Here is a 19,458-nt window from a genome sequence, read left to right as displayed (position 1 = left end):
CTGACTACGCATTCAACCGACTAATGTGGAAACATAAGAATGATGGTTATCTCCCTGTCTGTATCCACTCTGAGCACTGACGTACTCAGCAAATTCTGATTCTCCTACTTACACCAATAAAAAAACTTGTAAATTATATTGAGAGAGCCCTCCCCAGTAATTTCTGAGCTCAGTTAAGTTCTGATTGAAGCAACAGACTCAAATAGGACAGAGTAGTACATAAGATTTATGTCAGGATAATACTCTACAAACAAGTTATATAGTCACAGTATACCTGCACGTTTATATGTTCTTCCTGGGATGCATGCAGGGCAGCTGAAGCCACAGTAAGAATCCATATCGTAGCATATCCTACAGTAACCCACCCGCATATTACAAAATACACATACCAACAGCAGAAGCAGCCAATATATAGGACATTAAATGGACAGTGATTGTTCTCTAGTGAACAGAACTTTTCCTTAAGTATCAGTGAGCAGAGATAGTATGCATTACCTAATATCTTCCTCATTTTCAGGGAAACTCCAGAAGGCAATCCGAAGCTGTAGTTGCTCGGGAACTGGAGGATAAACTTTCTCCACGACCTCAAATGGAATGTGAAATGCAACCTGTTTTGCAGACAGTTCCACCAATGGGATCACCAGCCCATCTGGCAAGACAAGAAACAAAATGCAGTTAGCCATTGAGGGAACTCAGCTGAGGAGAGGCAAAGGGCATTAGAGAGCACTTCCACTTCCCCGCCTATCTCACCGATTTCAAAGATCTATTTTGATAGTACAGTGAAAGGCAGCACAGAATTTTTCGAAGAGTTAACTACTTGTCAAGCTTAAGTTTGTTTTCAGCCCCACAACGAATAGGTACACATTCCTGAAAATCCAGTCCTTCTTCAGATAAGCTTCACTACTCTACGCAGTGGATATTGGTAACTCAAACTTAGTCTCCTGACGAAGGTAAAACCATTCTGTAAGACTTGAGGTAAGCAAACGTGTCACACGTTTTACAGTATGGCAGACAACGTCCTGTGAACACCATGTGACTACACAGAGAAGAACTATTACAGTGTATATGGACAAAGATGTCCATGAACCTTAGTATTGGCTTTTTGGTAACTTTCTGCAATTCATGAAACTTTCATTTAAGACAGCAATTCTTGTTTTCTTTTCTTCCCCTCACCTTTCATGCATCTGTCTTAATATTTCAAGTTCTTTACAGAAAAAAAAAAAAAAGAGAATTCACATTTGTACACCGCTGACCACAATAAGCTTCTGAGGATCAGAAATGAGGGCATTATGGGCCTTCCATAAATAAAATTCATCACCATCTTTTGACCAAACTAACTCCACTTTTAACATTTTTAAGTACAGGTGAAGATTTCTTACCCTCAGGCTATGGTAACCTAATGCTTTGCTCTGAGCTAGATAACACTCCATACTGAAATGCCAGGCTTGTGTTGTTTGCAAGCACCTCACTGCTTTACTGAGATCACCTCCTGACCAACAGCAGCCTTGGTTCCCTGTCTCCCAGACCCTGCTGCCAAAAGCCTAATGACATTTCAGGTATTCCACCTTCTCACACACCACCAGAAGGTGCAATGTAAGCAAACCTGGCCCTCAGCTTCCCCTCCCCGAGGCCTCCAGGCACTGGATGGAAGGGGAGCGCAGCCCCAGTGTCAGGAAGGCTTTTTCACCCGCTGCCCAGGGACACTCTCAAGTCTCAGCAGCTGGAGCCAGACGGAAAGGGAGAGGGCTTTGAGAATGCACACTTTGAGAAGCAGCCAGCACCTCCCCTTGTACTAAACACTGACAAACGGAAGGATTACATAAATATGGAGAGAAAACACAGTTCGCAAACATTCATATTTATGATTTTTGATCACAGTGAAATTAGATTCATTAGGCAGCATTCCCTTCTCACAGACAGGCAGTCTTTTGCTGTCACAGGATTATTTCTCCACCACCAGTGATTTTTATTCTGCATTATAGATGGTGCCTATCTTTTACTGTGCTACAGTCCCATACACAAACGTGTAAAATGAACAGTGATGGTTAAGTGAGTTATCCCTTTCTTTATTGCAAGCAGATACACAAGATTTTAGTGGAAAGTCATCTTATTTCCCCTTCTGACCGCCAGCACAGCTAACTAAAAAAATTACTCTTGTTAATTAGTGCAACACAGTCAGCTTAAATGTCACTGCTGTTACTATAGCAGTAGTAGATACCATAGAAGGTGCAAACTGAGGTACATTAGTACTCAAAATTGCTTTGAGCAATGAAAGGAGAGGTATTTCTTGGGGTTTTTTACTGCACTTTTTGTACAGGCACTTTATCCATGTCTTTCATTACACAACATTAAAAAAGAGATAATATCTAAGCAATCTCTATCCTTAAAGGTACAACATCTGAAAAAGACTTCAGTATGAGGTGAAACACCTGTGCATTTTTCAAAGAGCTACAAGGCTGCAAGTGGATGGTATTTCTTTTCACAACGACATGGTTTGGGGTATGAAGGTCAGACAGAAATAGCAAAGCCACACTGGGTTGACAGAAAAGCGGTGAAAGCAATCTATTATTCCATTAGTATGTCTTACTATTACAAGTATTTTTCTTTACAATTGCAATAGACTAGGACTCCTACAATCAGTTATTAGGTCTCAACAGTACTAGCAGAGCAGCAGTAGCAGGATCACTGCAATTACCCTCCACCTACTTCATTACACAGCACAGCTGATCTCCTTCCAGCTAAACCAAACTAGCTCAAGAAAAACCCTGTGACAAGCATTGCTGAAATTACGTGTCCTGAAAAAAAAAAATCCATCTTCCAAGTGGGAAGGAGTTAGTGCTACTACACATAAGAAACATACATGCTTTCTGATGAATCAAACAACTGTGAGGCCCTGATCTAACAATTTTCAGGATGATCTGACTCCTGCCCGTAATAGGGCAGTAGTACTCAGTGAGAACCCCAGGGAGCTTTTCAGACCCCAGCCAGAAGCAGGCTGGGTAAACAGCCCTGACACGAGCAGGACCCTACTGCCAGCCACCACTTCTCCCCACAGACCCATGCCTCCTTCATACGATCACACAACATATGAGCACGGATCCTTGGGAGGAAATAAGTTCCCAGGAACCTCTTGAGCCAGGGACCCTTAGATTAACTCTTCTACATAATCTACCAAGATTTCATACTATGAGAAGAAACTGCAGTTTCACTGAGAGGACGAGTCACGTGAGCAATGTTGTGCCAGCTCAGTCACACAGCCATAATGTGGCTGCGAAAGCCCTTGCCATTGTGGGATGACGATGAGCCAGGGACAAACAAATAAAAGTATACGGAAGTCAGCCCTAGTTGAGAAGCCTCTTGGATTTACTCTGTTAGGAAGGCTCCAGTGCTACTCATTCTGTGATTTTACTAGATTTGCAGTGAACTAAGGTAACTGGTTGACTTTGTATTGAACTCAGTTTCATCAGCTGTACTGTGTTAATAGTAGCCTCCAGGAGCCAGCAGCCAATTAAGTGGAACAGCTGTCTTTGGCACGCATTCAGACAGCATGTAGTTTAGATATTCTCAAAATAAGGTGAAAGCAGTAACATCTGAAGTGGAAAAAATAATTTAAAAAGCAATAATCTTATCTATAAAACAACAGATCTCTCTAAAACGTTGAATTTTCTAGATGGAAAAAGAGCCGTGGAAAAGAAATGGTAGAAGATAACTGAAAAGTAGAAATTATTTCAATGATACTTTAAGGATGAGTGAATTCACAGTAGCCAAGCTGGTACGTAATATAAACACTAAAATTAAGAAGTTAAACTGCCTTAAGTTTCAAGGGTGGTGTGCCCTGTGCAGCCCTGGTGATAGAGACACTTATCTAGCACGGGATTCAGAACAGAGGGACTTCAACATTAGGTCTTCTGTACATTCAGTTGGACAGCCTGAATTAAGTGCTTAAATTAGACTAAATATTTTTCTTTGAATACTAAACACAGAGATCCTCTCCAAAGTTTATCACAAGATACACAAATCCACTCCTGGGGGATTTATACCTGCTTGCATCAAAATGTATTATCAGTAAAACAGATGAAAGGTACTCCCAAATACTACAAAATACACTTTGGAAAAAAAAAAAAGGAAAAGTGCAAATAAAGAAAAGGAAAAAGCATCACAGTGCAAAGATAAAGACAGAAAGGAAGACTGCAAAACATGTAAAAAAATAACAACAATGATAATATAGCAATAAAATCAAAGATGTAATAGAACATTAATGAATCTGCAAAATAAATCTATCTGAGGGAGAAAATAATTTCAAACTGTGCTTCCTCATGGGCAGCAGACACGATGACCTGAAGAGAACAAAGGAAACTCTCAATGTCTTGGAAGAATAAAATCACAGGTAAAGCATAAGCAACCCCCAACAATTCTGACGTCCACTTGAAACGATCAGCAAAACCCAAATCCCATGTCTAAAAGGGAATTTGAGAGATCATCTGATCTGTACACCCTATTAGGAGGCAGGACCAAGCACTTCTCAACCATTTGGAATAAATCGTGTCCCGCCTATCTACTGCCATGTGGAACACACAGCTTACATGAGGACCATTCTACCCTTTTTGCTACTGTTTCACGTGAATTGTCTGTAGCATAGCTTTATAATAGCTATAATTTTAGCATAGACACTATTACTCCTTCAGGAGCAACAACAACAAAAAACCCAAACCAGCCCCAAACAGCTAATGCAAGCTATGCACACATACACATGCCTTCACCAGTGGAAGCAAATTCTGTGCCATCGGGGCTTATTGACATAGGTGTACTACATTTCTTAATCTTTCCTAGCACAGGGTAGGCTGTAGCAAGTTGCAGCCAACTATTATTCATAAAAACAGATAACGTTCCAAAGAATTCTCCAGTACAATAACAAAGTTTCCATCACAGACAAAGGGAGAGAGAAGACTCTGCTTGAATAAACAGCAAAATAGGGGCCAGGAGTTATCAAATGGACTGAAACAAATCCAGCTGGACCAAACACTGAATATATTTGTTATCTAATGTCAATGGTTTACGGGCATTTGGCCCGGTTCCGTGACGAAGCCCCGGGAAAAGGGAAAAGGGGAAAAGGGGAAGGAGATGGCCCTGAGAGCAACGAACAGCGGCAACAATCTGAGGAGAAACAAACTAATTTACTAAATAAGATATCGGAATGCAAAACAACACACTATAATACAATAGAATTACAATTTAAGCTGATAAATCCAATACAGAGAGAGAGAATGTCCCAAAATCAAGGTAGGCCTTACTCTACTACCGACGATAAGACGGCTGGAGAGCGAGGTGCTGCCAAGGCAAGAGACGGGAGGAAAAAGGGACGAGGTCTCGTGATCTGCAAGTTTTTATACTGCGAGCTTTTATCTTTTCCCTCCGGCTGGAAAATGGTAACAGAGGAGCAAAGTGCCGTGGGGAATGTAGTAGTCCTTCTCTTCTGAGAACCAGGTACATTCACTACATGATGTTATGATGTGGAATACCAATAACCAAAAATCATAAAACCACGACATCTAATTACATTATTCCTATTGGGTTACTTTCAGTTGACACATGTCCCTAAAAATAAACTATATGTTCAATATATATGAATAAATACAAGGGAACAAATCTCACAGTATGAGATAAGTCAGTGCAAAGATAAGACTAATTGTTTTATATATATACACACCTGAAGGAAATTAGGGTGATGCTTTTTAGCAGAACGAGTAAACCATATAGTAAGACATCTTAGATGGCACTATCTTTTGAGAGATGTGTCTACACATCTGGATTTTGTAGCTATCTCTAGTCCACATCTCACATTTCCCCTCACCTCTACCATTGGCCTCAGTCCAAAATGCATCAGAGTGGAAAAAAACAATACAACTATAGATAGAACAAGGAGATGGGGAAAATGAAGTGAAACGCTTCTGCTATCAAAAGAGAAAATGAGATCAGTAAAACTAACACGAAATACATAGCGCGTGATCTTGACCAGTGAAGGAGGTGTGTGCAGGGGTGTTATAAAACCTATTTTACAAATCTCATTTAAAAAATGGTAAATACTACATTTCTTTTTGCAGGGTTTGCCATGTGGAAAGATAAATCTGTCACTGTGGAACGTCACTTAAGCATTCAACTAAAATAAATCAAGCAGAAATACATATCAGTAAGTGCCCCTTAACTTAAGGCAGTGATACATTTTCTCGCTAATACCTCTTGAAACCAAAAAGTGCTGTGACTTCTCAAATGTGGGAGAGAAGACTTGAGTCATGCATTGAGCTATAACATACTTAAATCAAACCTCTTCAAAAATGTTCAGCTTCTTGTTGTCTTCTGTACATTTCTGCTGTTGGTTCTATTTTAATCTCCCTTTATTTAACTTTCCAAAAATTTAATCTCAGTGTTGATGTCTTAAAGAACTACATGCCAGGGCCGTACGTTCCTTTCAGTCTCCAACTATGCATCAGAACATCAGAAAACTTTACCTTTGCCTTCAATTCTGTAATGCTGTAAGGAGAGTGCTTTCACTGCACAGTCACCCAAGGTGAATATTGCAAAATGAATCATGGCATTTTTAATTAAAAATTTAGTCTTCATTTTGAATATAAATGATACTCAAGATGTTTAGGCTATTACCAACATCTCTTTCCCTATTTTTCTTCCATTTTGCTGAATAATCAACATGCTATTAAAAGCAGGACATATGTTTTTAGAAATAAAAGAAATTCACCTCTGAACTGAGGATAATACACATGGTATGTTGCAAATATCTGACAACAGGATATTTTCTCTTCCTTCAAAAGCATTTCTCACCCAAAGCTCTTTCCACAAGGCCCACTAACTTGCGTTCTCTTTCCAAAGAAGAGATGTTCACTAAGGAGCAGAGCCGACTCAATGGGTCACCAACACCCCCACCTGCTTTTCTGTCACATTAGCGTTTTATGCAGGCAGATCATAATCCTATCGTAGAATCCCTTAGGTTGGAAGGGACCTGGAAGATCATCTAGTACCAACCTCCTGCCACAGGCAGGTTTGCCACCCACCAGATCAGGCTGCCCAGGGCCCCATCCAACCTGGCCTTTAAGAATGCCTCCAGAGATGGGGCATCTAATAAATACTTTATATATATCTGAAGGGATGTGTGAGGCAAATGGATGAGGCCAGGCTCTTCTCAGTGGTGTGTAGCAATAGGACAAGGACTAATAGCCTAAAACTTGAACAAAGAAAGTTCCATACTAACATGCAGATGAATTTCTTGACAGTAAGGGTGACGGAGCACTGGCACAGGTTGCTCAGAGAGCCTGTGGAGCCTCCTACTACAGGGATATTCAAGACCCATCTGGACTCCTTCCTGTGTGACCTATTGTAGGGTACCTGCTTTAGCAGGGGGGTTGGACTCCATCTCTTGAGGTCCCTTCCAATTCTGTGGTCCACAGCTTCTCTGGGCAGCCTGTTCCAGCACCCCAGCACTCTCTGAGTAACGAATTTCCACTTAACATCTAACCTAAATCTCCTCTCTTTTAGTTTAAAGCCATTCCCCATAGTCCTGTCACTATGAGACCATGTAAAAAGCCGGTTCCCCTTCCTGCTTGTAAGCTCCCTTCAAGTACTGGAAGGCTGCAACGAGATCACGCCGGAGCCTTCTCTTCTTCAGTCTGAACAAGCCCAGCTCTCTCAACCTTTCTTCATAACAGAGGTGCTCCAGCTCTCTTAGCATCTTTGTGGCCCTCCTCTGGACCCACTCCAGCAGCTCTGCATCCCTCCTGTACAGTGTGTCTCAGGCTTGGACACAGTACTCCAGATGGGGCCTTATGAGGGCAGAGTAGAGCAGGCCCTAAATCCTAGATCCCAGCCCTATGAAGTCATCAAAAGAAAAGTCTCCAGAAGTGCAGGATGAATATACTTGCAGCCTACAGAACCAGTAAGGATACATTTCTGTCAGCTTGCTGGTTTGTGGTTTTCAAGCACAGATTTGTGAGACAGGAAGCTAATATCTGTCCCATACAATTTTCCAAACTTCAAGTCATATTACTGAAAAATACATCACATCTATAATACACCGGTACAGAATACATACAAATGTTGGCATAGCCTCAGGTTTATGATCTATGGAGTAAATCACCCTAAGCACAATAAAACGGAAGCTTCACAATGCACTTACAAACATGACAACTGCGTTCTCAAAGAGATAAGGGAAGAGTTCTCCACTTGAGTATAAGAGGTATTGAAGTCACTCTACTCTTTGCCAGCAACACTTTTTATATACAAAATACACAACCGCAACCACTAAGCTCCGAAAAAGAAACTAAACACTTAACATGAAAGATACAATTTGAATAGCTAACAATTTTAAACATAGAGAAGAGAGATAGATAACAAACAAGCACTTAGAACAATAGAATTATTCACCTTTGTACACCTATGCCAAAATGTGCCACACTGGGAGGAGAGAGAATACAGGATAAAAGAGTTTAAATAGAACAGTTTGAAAAATTGCCATTGTACAGACTCACAGACAACTTGCAGAAGTAGCTAGAAAGCTGTATCACATAGCAGGAAAAGGATTGGCTAGACGTGTGCCTGGAGTAGACTATCTAATAAAGTACATTAGATTAAAAAAAAAAAAACCCAACTCACTCAAGATGCACTCTTTCAGGCTTGCATGGTGATTCTTAAAACTAGGAACTCATTTCTTTCCAAAAAAAATCACCACACTCTGAGTTGTAGATGACCTTCTGCAATCACACAGTTGGGTCTCTGTGTAGTTTGTAGTTGAGACACACACGTGTATCACATTGCTCCGGCACAACTGGAGCAAATTGGTGCTCTCCTGGCAGCTCAGTAGACATGCCAAAGACTGGACAGGCACAAAGAAAGAACTCTCTTGCCCCAGCTACAATCAATACAAGAGAAGAAAATCAAACTGGAGGGCCAAGGGGTAATGAAGCTGTTCTAGTCACCCCATAGACTAGTCAGACCCCAAGACTGAACTCATCGATGTCAGACTGTGACAGGTGAATGGACACAAGAAATGCACCCCCCCAACTCTAATCTAACTTGACTACCTACAGAATGACACAATTTGAAAAGCTGAAGATTCAGCGTAATACTCAAATAGCGATTCCCAGCTGCATTGAATTAGCATTCTTCTGTTTTAGATTAATAATTCCATGTTCCATTTTGTGCCGAGGGGGAAAAAAAAACAGCAATTTTCCTTGTCATAAACAGGCAAACCACAGTATCTCCAAAAATAGGAGGCTCTTTCATTTCACAGATTAAGGAAAAAGATGCAAAAATGTATGTTTTGGCTCCTAAGTTACTTAACCAGCGTCAGTCTTCAGAAAATAAGCAGCTCCTTTACCCTGGAACAGCTTCTCTACCAAGTTAAAACAAAGTTCAGCAACTTCTTTCTCAGATACCACTCCAAAACAATTCTCTGCAAAACTCCTCAGCATTAACAAAGCAGCTGCAATAACAAATGGAGAACAGCAGATTCTGGAAGAAATTCTTTGGTGGAATTCATCTATGTGAGTTATTCAGATGCTGGGACAGAACAAGAAGGCTGGATAAGAAAATAATACACAGTAAGTGGTGGAGAAAGGATCCTACAAACACCGCTGCTGATTGTTAACTAAGCTTGCTCAGAAATGATGACCAAAGGGAGCATTCTGATTTGATGTCTCCTTTGGTTTTGTCTCCTTTCATAAACGTTTTTGTATTTTTTAAGACATTCGCATAACTCAGAACAGACTACCAAGTGCAGCCAAAATTTTAAAAACATAATGAAATAAGAGTTCAGAAGACTTTCGTTTGCCTCTTATTTCCCTCAGTGGGAGTTATACCACTCTCTCTGCTTTTCATTACCATTTTTCAGCAGTGAAATTACAGTGAGAGTAATGTGGTAAGGTAGCAAGTGCAGAGATATATAAAACCAAGCTGAAAGCAAGAAGAATTTCCATGAGCCTACATCAGATCTAAGCCACAGAAAGACATTTTTATGTTCAAAACAGTTGAGAAGTGGAGTAAGCAACAGAACTTTTTCCATTCGTGTGTACTGGACAAGACTCACAAGATTCATAGCCAAAAGCCATTAAAAATACAAATCCCAGATGGGGAGATCATGGTCCATAATTAGAAACCTCCCACTTAAGAGAAAATCTGCAGCAACTATTACCACACAAATTCCATCGTAACCACCATAACAGCATTTTAAGAATGGCTATTTATTACCTTATCCAATGCAGAAAGGCTAATTTTATTACAAGAGGGTGTCCAATTCATCCTCAAAGTCTCAGCTATCTAAAGCAAAAGCCATAGCACAGAGTCAAATGTAAACTGAATCTGGCTTCTGAAAATTGCCCAGCGCTGCAACACAAACAGCTCACATGTCACAAAAGTATTTGCTTGCTCACACTACCTGTTTGCTGCCGTATTTACACCTCATTTTCAAAACCAAATACATACATCTTTTGGCTAAACATATCTTGACAGCATGTCTTCTGACTCCCACAATTAGGAAGCAGGAAAGAGGTTTTTTTCTGTTGTTGTTGTTTTTTAAACACAGACCTTAAAACACATCCAAACACCAAAAGTTAATACTTTAGTTTGGTTGTTTTGCACACAAGCCCTAGTAGATTTGCAAAATGGATACTAAATCACATTGCGGATTTCTTGTGGATAAGTGCTTTGGGTTTTTTTTCAAGTGTTAGTAAGTTCAAACACGTTGAGTCTTGCAGTTCCTCTTCTGGTCATCAAAATTATTAAAAAAAAAAAACATTTCTGAGAAATCTATTGCACAGTCGTTTTTTACTTTCTGCATGTAAATAAGAAAACCAGCTGACTTAACTTTGCACATCGTCAGAGAAATAACATTGCCGTTGTGCTAAGATCAAGCATAGACTGCAACACAGACCAATTTTTGCTACGGAAACTGAGCACCCATCACAGGACAGACCCTACATACCCAGTGCAGCACATATTCAACTCCAACTGGCAGCTGTTTCAATATCTGAGTGAGCCGAGAAGTATTTTATCCTGAGGTTACTGTCTTTCAGGTTACATCTTTTCCATCGCAAAGTGTTTAAGCATTAGGCCAACTCGTCATAACGCTTCCACGGGATTTCAGGAAGCACACAAAAGCCCTTCAACAAGAAAACTGGTGAGGCTTTATAATTCTATCCACTACCCGGTAAGAGAACAAGAACTTAGAAAACACATGATGTGTGTGTAAGGTCCAAGAGCACAAATTTACCAGGAGCTTGAATGAGCAGGAGTATGCAAAAAATCCCATAACCATGTCCCAACTTACCCTACAGAATTCTTCATTTCTTCCTGTTCTATGTCAAGAACAGCAAAACCATTCACTGCTTATAAAGTGGTCACAATCTACCTTCAGTAAAAGTTTCTTCTGAGGTGCTCTAGTTATCAGTGCCCCTCCTTTTGGAGTTAAAACAACATTGAAAAGAAGCAACCACAGATAAACGAACATAGCATCTTAGAATACAGCTGCACAGAACACAACAGAACAGTTGGAAAGGACCTACAAAGATCACTGAATCCAACTGCCTGATCACTTCAGGGCACACCAAAAGTTAGAGCATGTTATGGAAGACATTGTCCATTAGTTAATCATCTCAATGATTAAGGCACAACTTAATCTTTACAAAATTACAGTTTAACTAAGTAATGTAGCACCAGCATTAGCAGGGGAATGTAAGACTACTGAACAGACTTAAAGGATAAGCAGAAGTCTGATGCTTTCTGCTACAGGACTTATTAGAAAATGATACAAGAAACAGCTCCTCGCATCGAGAAGCTACAAAGTACATTTAAAGGGAGGCAAGCTTCTCACTACACATTTTGGGAGCAGCTGTTTGCTTCTCCCTCTCCCAACTTTATCTGTAGTTTCTGTGTCGGGAAAAATACTTTCAGAGGCAAAACATCTGAAGGAATCCCCCCTTCAGAACAGTATGACATTAATAAGAAAAATAAACAACCCTATTGTGTAATTTCTCTTTTCACCAGTGGTGAACATGACTAAAGATTTCATTACAACCAAGTAACTTCTAATTGACAAGCAGATAGCCCACTCCATGACCAACCCTGAGGGCTCTCACACCTGCTAGGCAGAGGAAAAGCTGCACATGCGAGAACTTTTTCTGCTCTCCGCAGGTCAGCTGGCTGAAGAACAGATTTACCTTCTTCCCTCCCCAGTTTGTGCTCCTTATGACCTTACAACATCCCAGCTACAGCACTCCTTATGTACTGGAAACCAGATCTCTAGAAAGAACACTTAATTTCAGTCTTCAGAACCTCAGGACAAGGCAAAGGCGGAAAGCTACAGGTTGTATTTTATAACCAAAAAGATGTTTGAGGGAGGAGGGGAAGGAAATTTGGGTGAAACCAAAATTCATGATTTCTGAATTCCAGGACAGAAACACCTGCACTTTCCTACACCACTGAACTCGCACTCCTAAGCTCCCAGCAGAAGAGCCCAGTCACTTAAGTTCTGCCTTACAGTTCACATAAGATTTTGTTGCAAACACATACAAAGTACTTACAGAAAATACCTGGTTTGAACATATATCAAAACCCCTCCGAACACAAGTCCAATCCAGCTCAGAACGGAAAGCTGTTTTTTACACTTAATTCTATTGCTTCACCCATGTAGCAACTGTGAACACCTGCACAGAGCTGTGCTGATGCAACCGGAATGTCTGATATTTTGCTGATGCCTTATGCGAGATGAGATTTATCTTGTCTCTGAATCACAAGTGCAAAATGTCAGTAAGCTCTTTTCTCAGCTCTCCCCCGCTGTAACATGACTGAGATCTAAAAAACTCTAGCACCAGCAATGGGCAGGCAATGCAACGTTCACAACTTGACAACCTCCTCTGGAAATGCAGACATGAAATACTTTATCCAATCACCCTTTGATTTCCCTCCCTAAAAAAGGAATTCATTAAAAAAAAAAAAAAAGAGCAGCCTGGGCAAGCAACTGACAGCTGTTAGAAAACCTAAAATGAGCAGCAGATTTTTGTAAAGAAAGACAGACAGTGCTCCAAAACACTGTATTCATGCCAGTGCTGGCCAAGGTTTCACAACAAATTGGGCAGCTTGCATTCAGAGCAACTCTACAGCTGACGAAGCAGATCAGCTGCAGGCTCGGCGTTTTCCTGGCACCGCTGCTCCCCGCACTCTGTGCAGACGGCATTCCACATAACCTGCACTGTGCACACACAGCACAGACATCAAACAGCTCCTGCTTCCTCCAGGGAATGCTCTGTGCTGCCGCTCATTTCCACTCATGCCCCATGCAAAGTATTTTATCGTCTCAAAATTCAGAATTATCTGCAGCAGTCAAGGACGAGCAAACAAGTTACAAAGATCAACAAGGATCAGATACAATTCAGAATGCAGACAATGGAAGACAAACACAAATCAAGAGCCCAGACTGCATCACAGCTGAGCACCTATTTCTACCAACTGTATTGCTGTGCTTCCAAAAGCTGAAAGGATGTCATACAAAACACCATGCAACCTGCACCATTTAATGTGCTGTTCTGTACCACTAGTATCCATCCTGAAGTTGTACAGGCCCAATTCATCTCTAACCAGCTTTATCCTATGCCTACATCCCAGGGTGGTATCACTCAGCCTCCAAACAAAAGCACTGGCGAACACTGAGGTGCTGCATTGCAGAGTGTTACCAGAATGAGATCCAGCCCATTTTAGAGGGGCTTATGGGAAATTTATTGTCTGAAAAGAATAGATCAAGGATGAGGCTTTCTCACCCGTAGGGTGAAAAAAAAAATTAAACATCTGTCAGCAACTCGAAGAAGACACTGCCTTTTGGTATCACCAATGGAAAACCACTCACTAGAGGTTTAGAAATCCGTTTCCCGAGACAGGAGTCAAAGTTGTACGCCTAAATGCTTCTGAGAAAATTCCCACCTGACTCCTATTCTTACCTCCATGGGTTTTGTAAAAACCTCCCACAGTGTAACCTCAGGTGTGTGTGTGTGTACAGGAGGCTAACATCCCACCCAGCGGCATTCCCCAGTGCAGCTCGGGGGTGCTGGCACAGCTCCAGCTGCCGCTGTGGGGCTGTGGGGCCCCGGCCTCCAAAGGCAGCAGTCTCCAGCCTTCCTCCAGCAATCCGCCCCTCTCGCTGGAAGTAAGGCATCTGCCCGATTGCTGCTTGGTTCCCATACAGCAAATGAAAGGGAGGACAGGCCACCTCGCACACAACTGAGTATCAAGGATAAATGGAACAAGCCAGCAGCTGCAGAATGTTTACAGAGGAGGAACCCATTACAAGTACATATATCACTATCAGTGCACAAAAACAACAACAAAAGGAACACCAGAAAACTGTGAGGCGCTGATTGTGTGAATTTGCTTTGTCAGATGGATACTATCTGCCAAGATATTTCCAGCATCACAAGACTGAAGCGAAGTCAGTCATCTTCTGAAAACGTCCTCAGAAGTCTTGAAACATTTCCTGCTCATAACCAGCAAGGGAAAACTAACTCCTGTCCTTGAGAAGCATAAGCAGCTTAGCTGAGCCTGCACCCTGCTGCTCTAAATGCAGTCCATTAGGCAATGAAAACTACCAAAGGCACTCAGGGTCAAACAACTAACCTATCCACGTCAGACCACCTTCTCTCCAAGCCATACATGAAAGTTATATGGAAGTGTAAGTTGCAAATATTTTCACATCTGGTCCACCCAGCTAGCTCTGGTAAACAGCTGCAGTTCCCTTTTTGTCCCACCTCAGAATTTACTGACCTAAGCATGAGGTAGCAAACGTAATTACACTTAATATGCAGCAGGAACCATAAACAGCTCGAGAGAATTATCAAGTGATGCCCTATAGACTTCACAAAGGCAGTAGATTCACATCAGAAGCAGTAATTTCATTTTTACAGCTATTAATTACATCTTAACTCACCAGCGAGACTCTAATGAAGTTTAAATGCAAAATACTTAACAATAATTTTTATATTGGCAATCGGAGCTTCCTAGACGCACAGAACTTAGGCATTCAAACCATCATCGAGCTATGCGATTAGCCTCTAACATGGATTAACAAGGCTTCATGTTCGTACACTCTTCAGAGGACAAGACAGGTGTAAATTTACCAGGTAAGAATTCCACTACAGGAATATTAGGAAAAAAAAAGACTGAAAGCTGAGTCTTGAGAATAACTATTTGTCAATACATCAAGTCAGGCAAACGTGAACGCATACTGAGATCCGTAAAAACTGAAGTCCTACAAATACAAGAAACAACGCATAGATAGATTCCATAAGGTCATACAGTACTCAATATTCACAGCTTTAGCAAATTTTTCTGTGTTTCAAGGAAGAATCTGTCACATACATTGACAAGATGCCAGTAACAACGGCTTGACTACAAGTAGGCATTTTTTTCAGTGAATATATCTAAGAAGAGTCCAGGTGGCAACTTGGCTACCTTTGCTTTAAGGCTACGTCACTTTTTCCATTCTTTTAATTCTGGCTGAGGAGACACGCTCAAAGCAGCATCTTTACCAACCCTCAGCCTAATGACAAAGAAGACGCAATTAACTTTTTCCTCTAGTTTATCTTGGGAAAAAAAAACTAAAATGAACTATATCAAATGAGATTTAAAATCATGACTGTTTTCATTTTCAGACCTCCGCTAATGCATTAACCCTGTTTACCAGTATTTCTAGATGGCAAATAATGGCCATCATCTACTTATTTTTTCACCTCTCCAAACAGAAGAGGAAGCCAGAGCAGGCCCAGGCACTCCCTAGCCTATTGGTTCAACAAGTCACCTCTAAGCGTCTTAACCCGTGAGGAAGAAGTATGGCTGGACATCTTCCTGTAAAGTTTCTCTTTCCTTGCAGAAAAATTCTGGGCAACAATCCTTTTATCACACTATGTATCTACATTTTTGTAAAAAATATGGACAATGACCTTTTCTCTTTTTTTTTTTTCCCCTCTGACCTCCCTCTTTTACCTTCTCTAAGGTTGTTCTCTCTTCTCCTGCATTGTAGCACCCAGCTTTATTCCCAAGAGCAGACGTGATTTCTTCTGAGGACAGACTTTTTTCATCTTCCCTCTTTTTTATCCATTTTTCCTTTCCCTTTCTTCTACATGCCAATCCTCCCTCATCTCATAAGAAAAAGGAGCTTGAAAGCTATACTATTTGTCCTACAGCCGCAAACTAAACCTAACGGTCAAAAGGAAGACAAAAAAGCCAATGAAGCATCAAGAAGTATCACTCATGTTCCCTACTTGCAGCTGCCAACTGAGGATGTAAAGAATTTGTTTAAATACACTGCTCCTGCAACCCTTCTGGGTCTCCTGCGAAAAGAGAATGTCTTAATGTCCCAATTGTTTTTCATTGCTGCCCATTTATCAATAGGTTTTTATTTAAATACAGAAAAATCAGCACATAGATTTGCCAATTGAATATACATCTTAACTACATTTGACCTAGTTTATACTGTTAAGCACTGAGATTTTCTCCTTTTTTATGTTTTTGTTGGAGTAATTTAGAAACGCTAGTAATGACTCATAATAGCAATATTTGATTAAAACCAGATACTTTTCACAGCAACGTTTATCTCAAAATATGTAATTACAGAAAATTGTAATAAGTATATCATACCCTGACAGAGTTCCTTTGTTTCATTCTTTTAAGAAGATATTATGTTTCCAGCTGTATGGAAACAAACACAGATGAATGAAATGTATTCAAAATAGCACACTTTCTATAAGCTGTATCCTTAACTTCTAAAGCGCCATCACAAGCATGGTCAAAGAAATCAGTTTCAACATTTTCTGATGCTGGACAACCAGTAAGTGGCACAAGGCTTGCCAGAACGTTACTGCCCTTTCATAGATGAAGAAACAAGGAAAAAAGGATGCATCAAAAAAACACAGACTCTAAGAAGTTTGAAAATCTTCTTGTTGGTAACCCTGTGTATGCTCATGGCCCGTGACTACACAGCATCAGAGGAGGAAACTTAGAAAGGCTTGGACAGATATACTCTTTGCTGGGTAAAGAACTGGCTGGAGGGCTGGGCCAGAGAGTGGCAGAGAATGGAGTTAAATCCAGCTGGCAACCCGTCACAAGTGCTGCTCCCCAGGGGTTCATATTGGGGCCTGATCAGTTCACTATCTTTATTGATGACCTGGATGAGAGCATTGAGTGCACCCTCAGTAAGGGAGGAAGTGTCGATCTGCCTGAAGGTAGGAGGCCCTACAGAGGGACCTGGACAGGCTGAATCTCTGGGCTGAAGCCAACGGGATGAGGTTCAACAAGACCAAGTGCCGAGTCCTGCACTTTGGTCACAACAACCCCAGGCAACGTTACAGGCTTGGGGCAGAGTGGCTGGAAGACAGCACTGAAGAAATGGACCTGGGGGTATTGGTTGACACTTGGCTAAATGTGAGCCAGCAGTGTGCCCAGGTGGCCAAGAAGGCCAGTGGCATCCTGGCTTTTATCAGAAATAGTGCTGGCAGCAAGAGTAGGGAAGTGATCATCCCTCTGTACTCAGCCTGGTGAGGCCGCACCTCGAGTACTGTGTCCAGTTTTGGGCCCCTCACTGCAAGAAAGACATCAAGCCCCTGGAGAGTTTTCACAGAAAGGCATCAATGCTGTGAAGGGTCTGGAGCACAGGCCTTATGAGGAGCAGCTGAGGGAACTGGGATTATTCAGTCTGCAGAAGAGGAGGCTCAGAGGTGATCTTATCACTCTCTATAACTACCTGAAGGGAGGTTGTGGTGAGGCGAGAGTTGGCTTCTTCTCCTGCATCACTAGCGATAGGACTAGAGGGAATGGCTTTAAGCTGCACCAGAGGAGATTAACGTTGGACATTAGGAAAAATGTCCTCTCTGAAAGAGTGTTCGGGCGCTGGAATGGGCTGCCCAGGGAGGTAGTGGAGTCACTGTCCCTGAAGGTGTTCAAGAAATGGTTAGATGTCGTACTGAGGGAGATGGTTTAGTGAGGAAATATTGGTGGTAGGTGGATGGTTGGACTAGATGATCTTGGAGGTCTTTTCTGACCTTGGTGATTCCATGAATAATGCGTGTGGTATTTTAAAATTAGAACCAGCATCTTAAGTATCTTGTACATTACATGTTGTTGCTCTTTAATCTTTAAAAAAGTTCTAGCCCCTATATATTATTGAGTTGAAACATACATGCCTTCAATTTTACTTCTGCAGAGTTGGAAAGGGGTCAAAAATGAGAAAGAGGGAGAAAAGAGCTTATGACAGATAAAGTATTTAAGAATAAAGTTGAAAAAACAACTTCTAGCCATGATACTATTTAAAATTACTCTTACAACTGCTTTTCAGACTTACAATTTGGATGGGGCCCTGGGCAACCTGATCTTGTGCCTGATTTAGTGGTTGGCAACCCTGCCCGCAGCAGGGGGGTTGGAACTACATGATCTTTGGGGTCCCTTCCAACCCAAGCCAAACTATGATTTTAGGTGACAGAAAAAAAGCTGTTGAACTATGAAATCACAATGAAATCTTAAGGAGATGCTTGCACTTCAAGAGCTAAAGAATACATTGGTTTTGACTCTTCCACTATTTACTTAGATATACAAAGCCCCAAACCATATCAAAATTAATTACAGATATTTTAAACAGACAAATATTTACTCTGAAAGTTCATTAAAGTATGTAAAACATCTTTTGAAGCCGTACATTCCTTTCTTCCCCTGGAACAAAGTACTGTATAATAACTAGGACACCAGACAATGAAGAGGAGATGGTTTCTGCTCCCAGTTTTATAACTGGCATACCAGACATTGATCAAATCACTGATGTCCATTTCTGTTCCTTCAAAGGTATACTGCAGGGAGGGAGGGACTGTTTGTTTAGAAGACTATCCTGTGATCCTTGATCTTTACTTTTATATTTACTTATTTATTATTTCGGGTTCATACTTCTTGACATTTAACTCACTGTCTTATCTTCTTCTCAACATACTAGCATGAACTGTATCACTCCATTATCATGGACTATCAAGAACTCGATACAGACAAGACAAGCACTCTCCTGTTCACTAAATAGAGATATGTACGACTTTCCCTTCAATTCTGCGCTAGTTTAAAAACAGGCAGGGACACCTTTGTTATACTCAGTAGCCAGGAGGGTCACTTCACCACTTAAAACTCCCAGGCATCATGACCAAGCAAAGATTCGTAACTTACGCTACACAAGCAACAGCTTTCTCAGTTGCTCAAAAACAATATTCACTTGAGTACTTAAAACATTAATAATCCTCTACCAACTTTTCATAGCTGTAATTACTGAATTTACATTTGCTTAAAAACGAACTTTACCATAGTTACTGTACAAACAATGCAAAAAAAGACATTGTTATGAGAACGTCCTACATCAGACAGGGAACAAAAGGCCTGTTCACA

At 41.0% G+C, this 19,458-nt stretch overlaps 1 protein-coding gene across 3 annotated transcripts in view; it reads right to left on the bottom strand.

Moving 5' to 3' along the window:
* Nucleotides 1–19,458, bottom strand: part of ZSWIM8 (zinc finger SWIM-type containing 8) — a 71,298-nt gene that overhangs the window by 43,969 nt on the left and 7,871 nt on the right. For all 3 annotated transcript variants that reach the window (XR_002439095.1, XM_021397748.1, XM_021397749.1), the window contains exon 2: nt 496–649. Coding sequence is in view for 2 of the 3 variants with exons in the window: in XM_021397748.1 (XP_021253423.1) it covers nt 496–649 (154 nt within the window). In the remaining variant the exon portion in view is untranslated. The remainder of the gene's footprint in view (nt 1–495; nt 650–19,458) is intronic.

The sequence above is a fragment of the Numida meleagris genome, chromosome 5 (assembly GCF_002078875.1).
Source record: "Numida meleagris isolate 19003 breed g44 Domestic line chromosome 5, NumMel1.0, whole genome shotgun sequence".
Taxonomy (NCBI): Eukaryota; Metazoa; Chordata; class Aves; order Galliformes; family Numididae; genus Numida; species Numida meleagris.
This window is presented reverse-complemented; position numbering and strand designations above follow the sequence as displayed.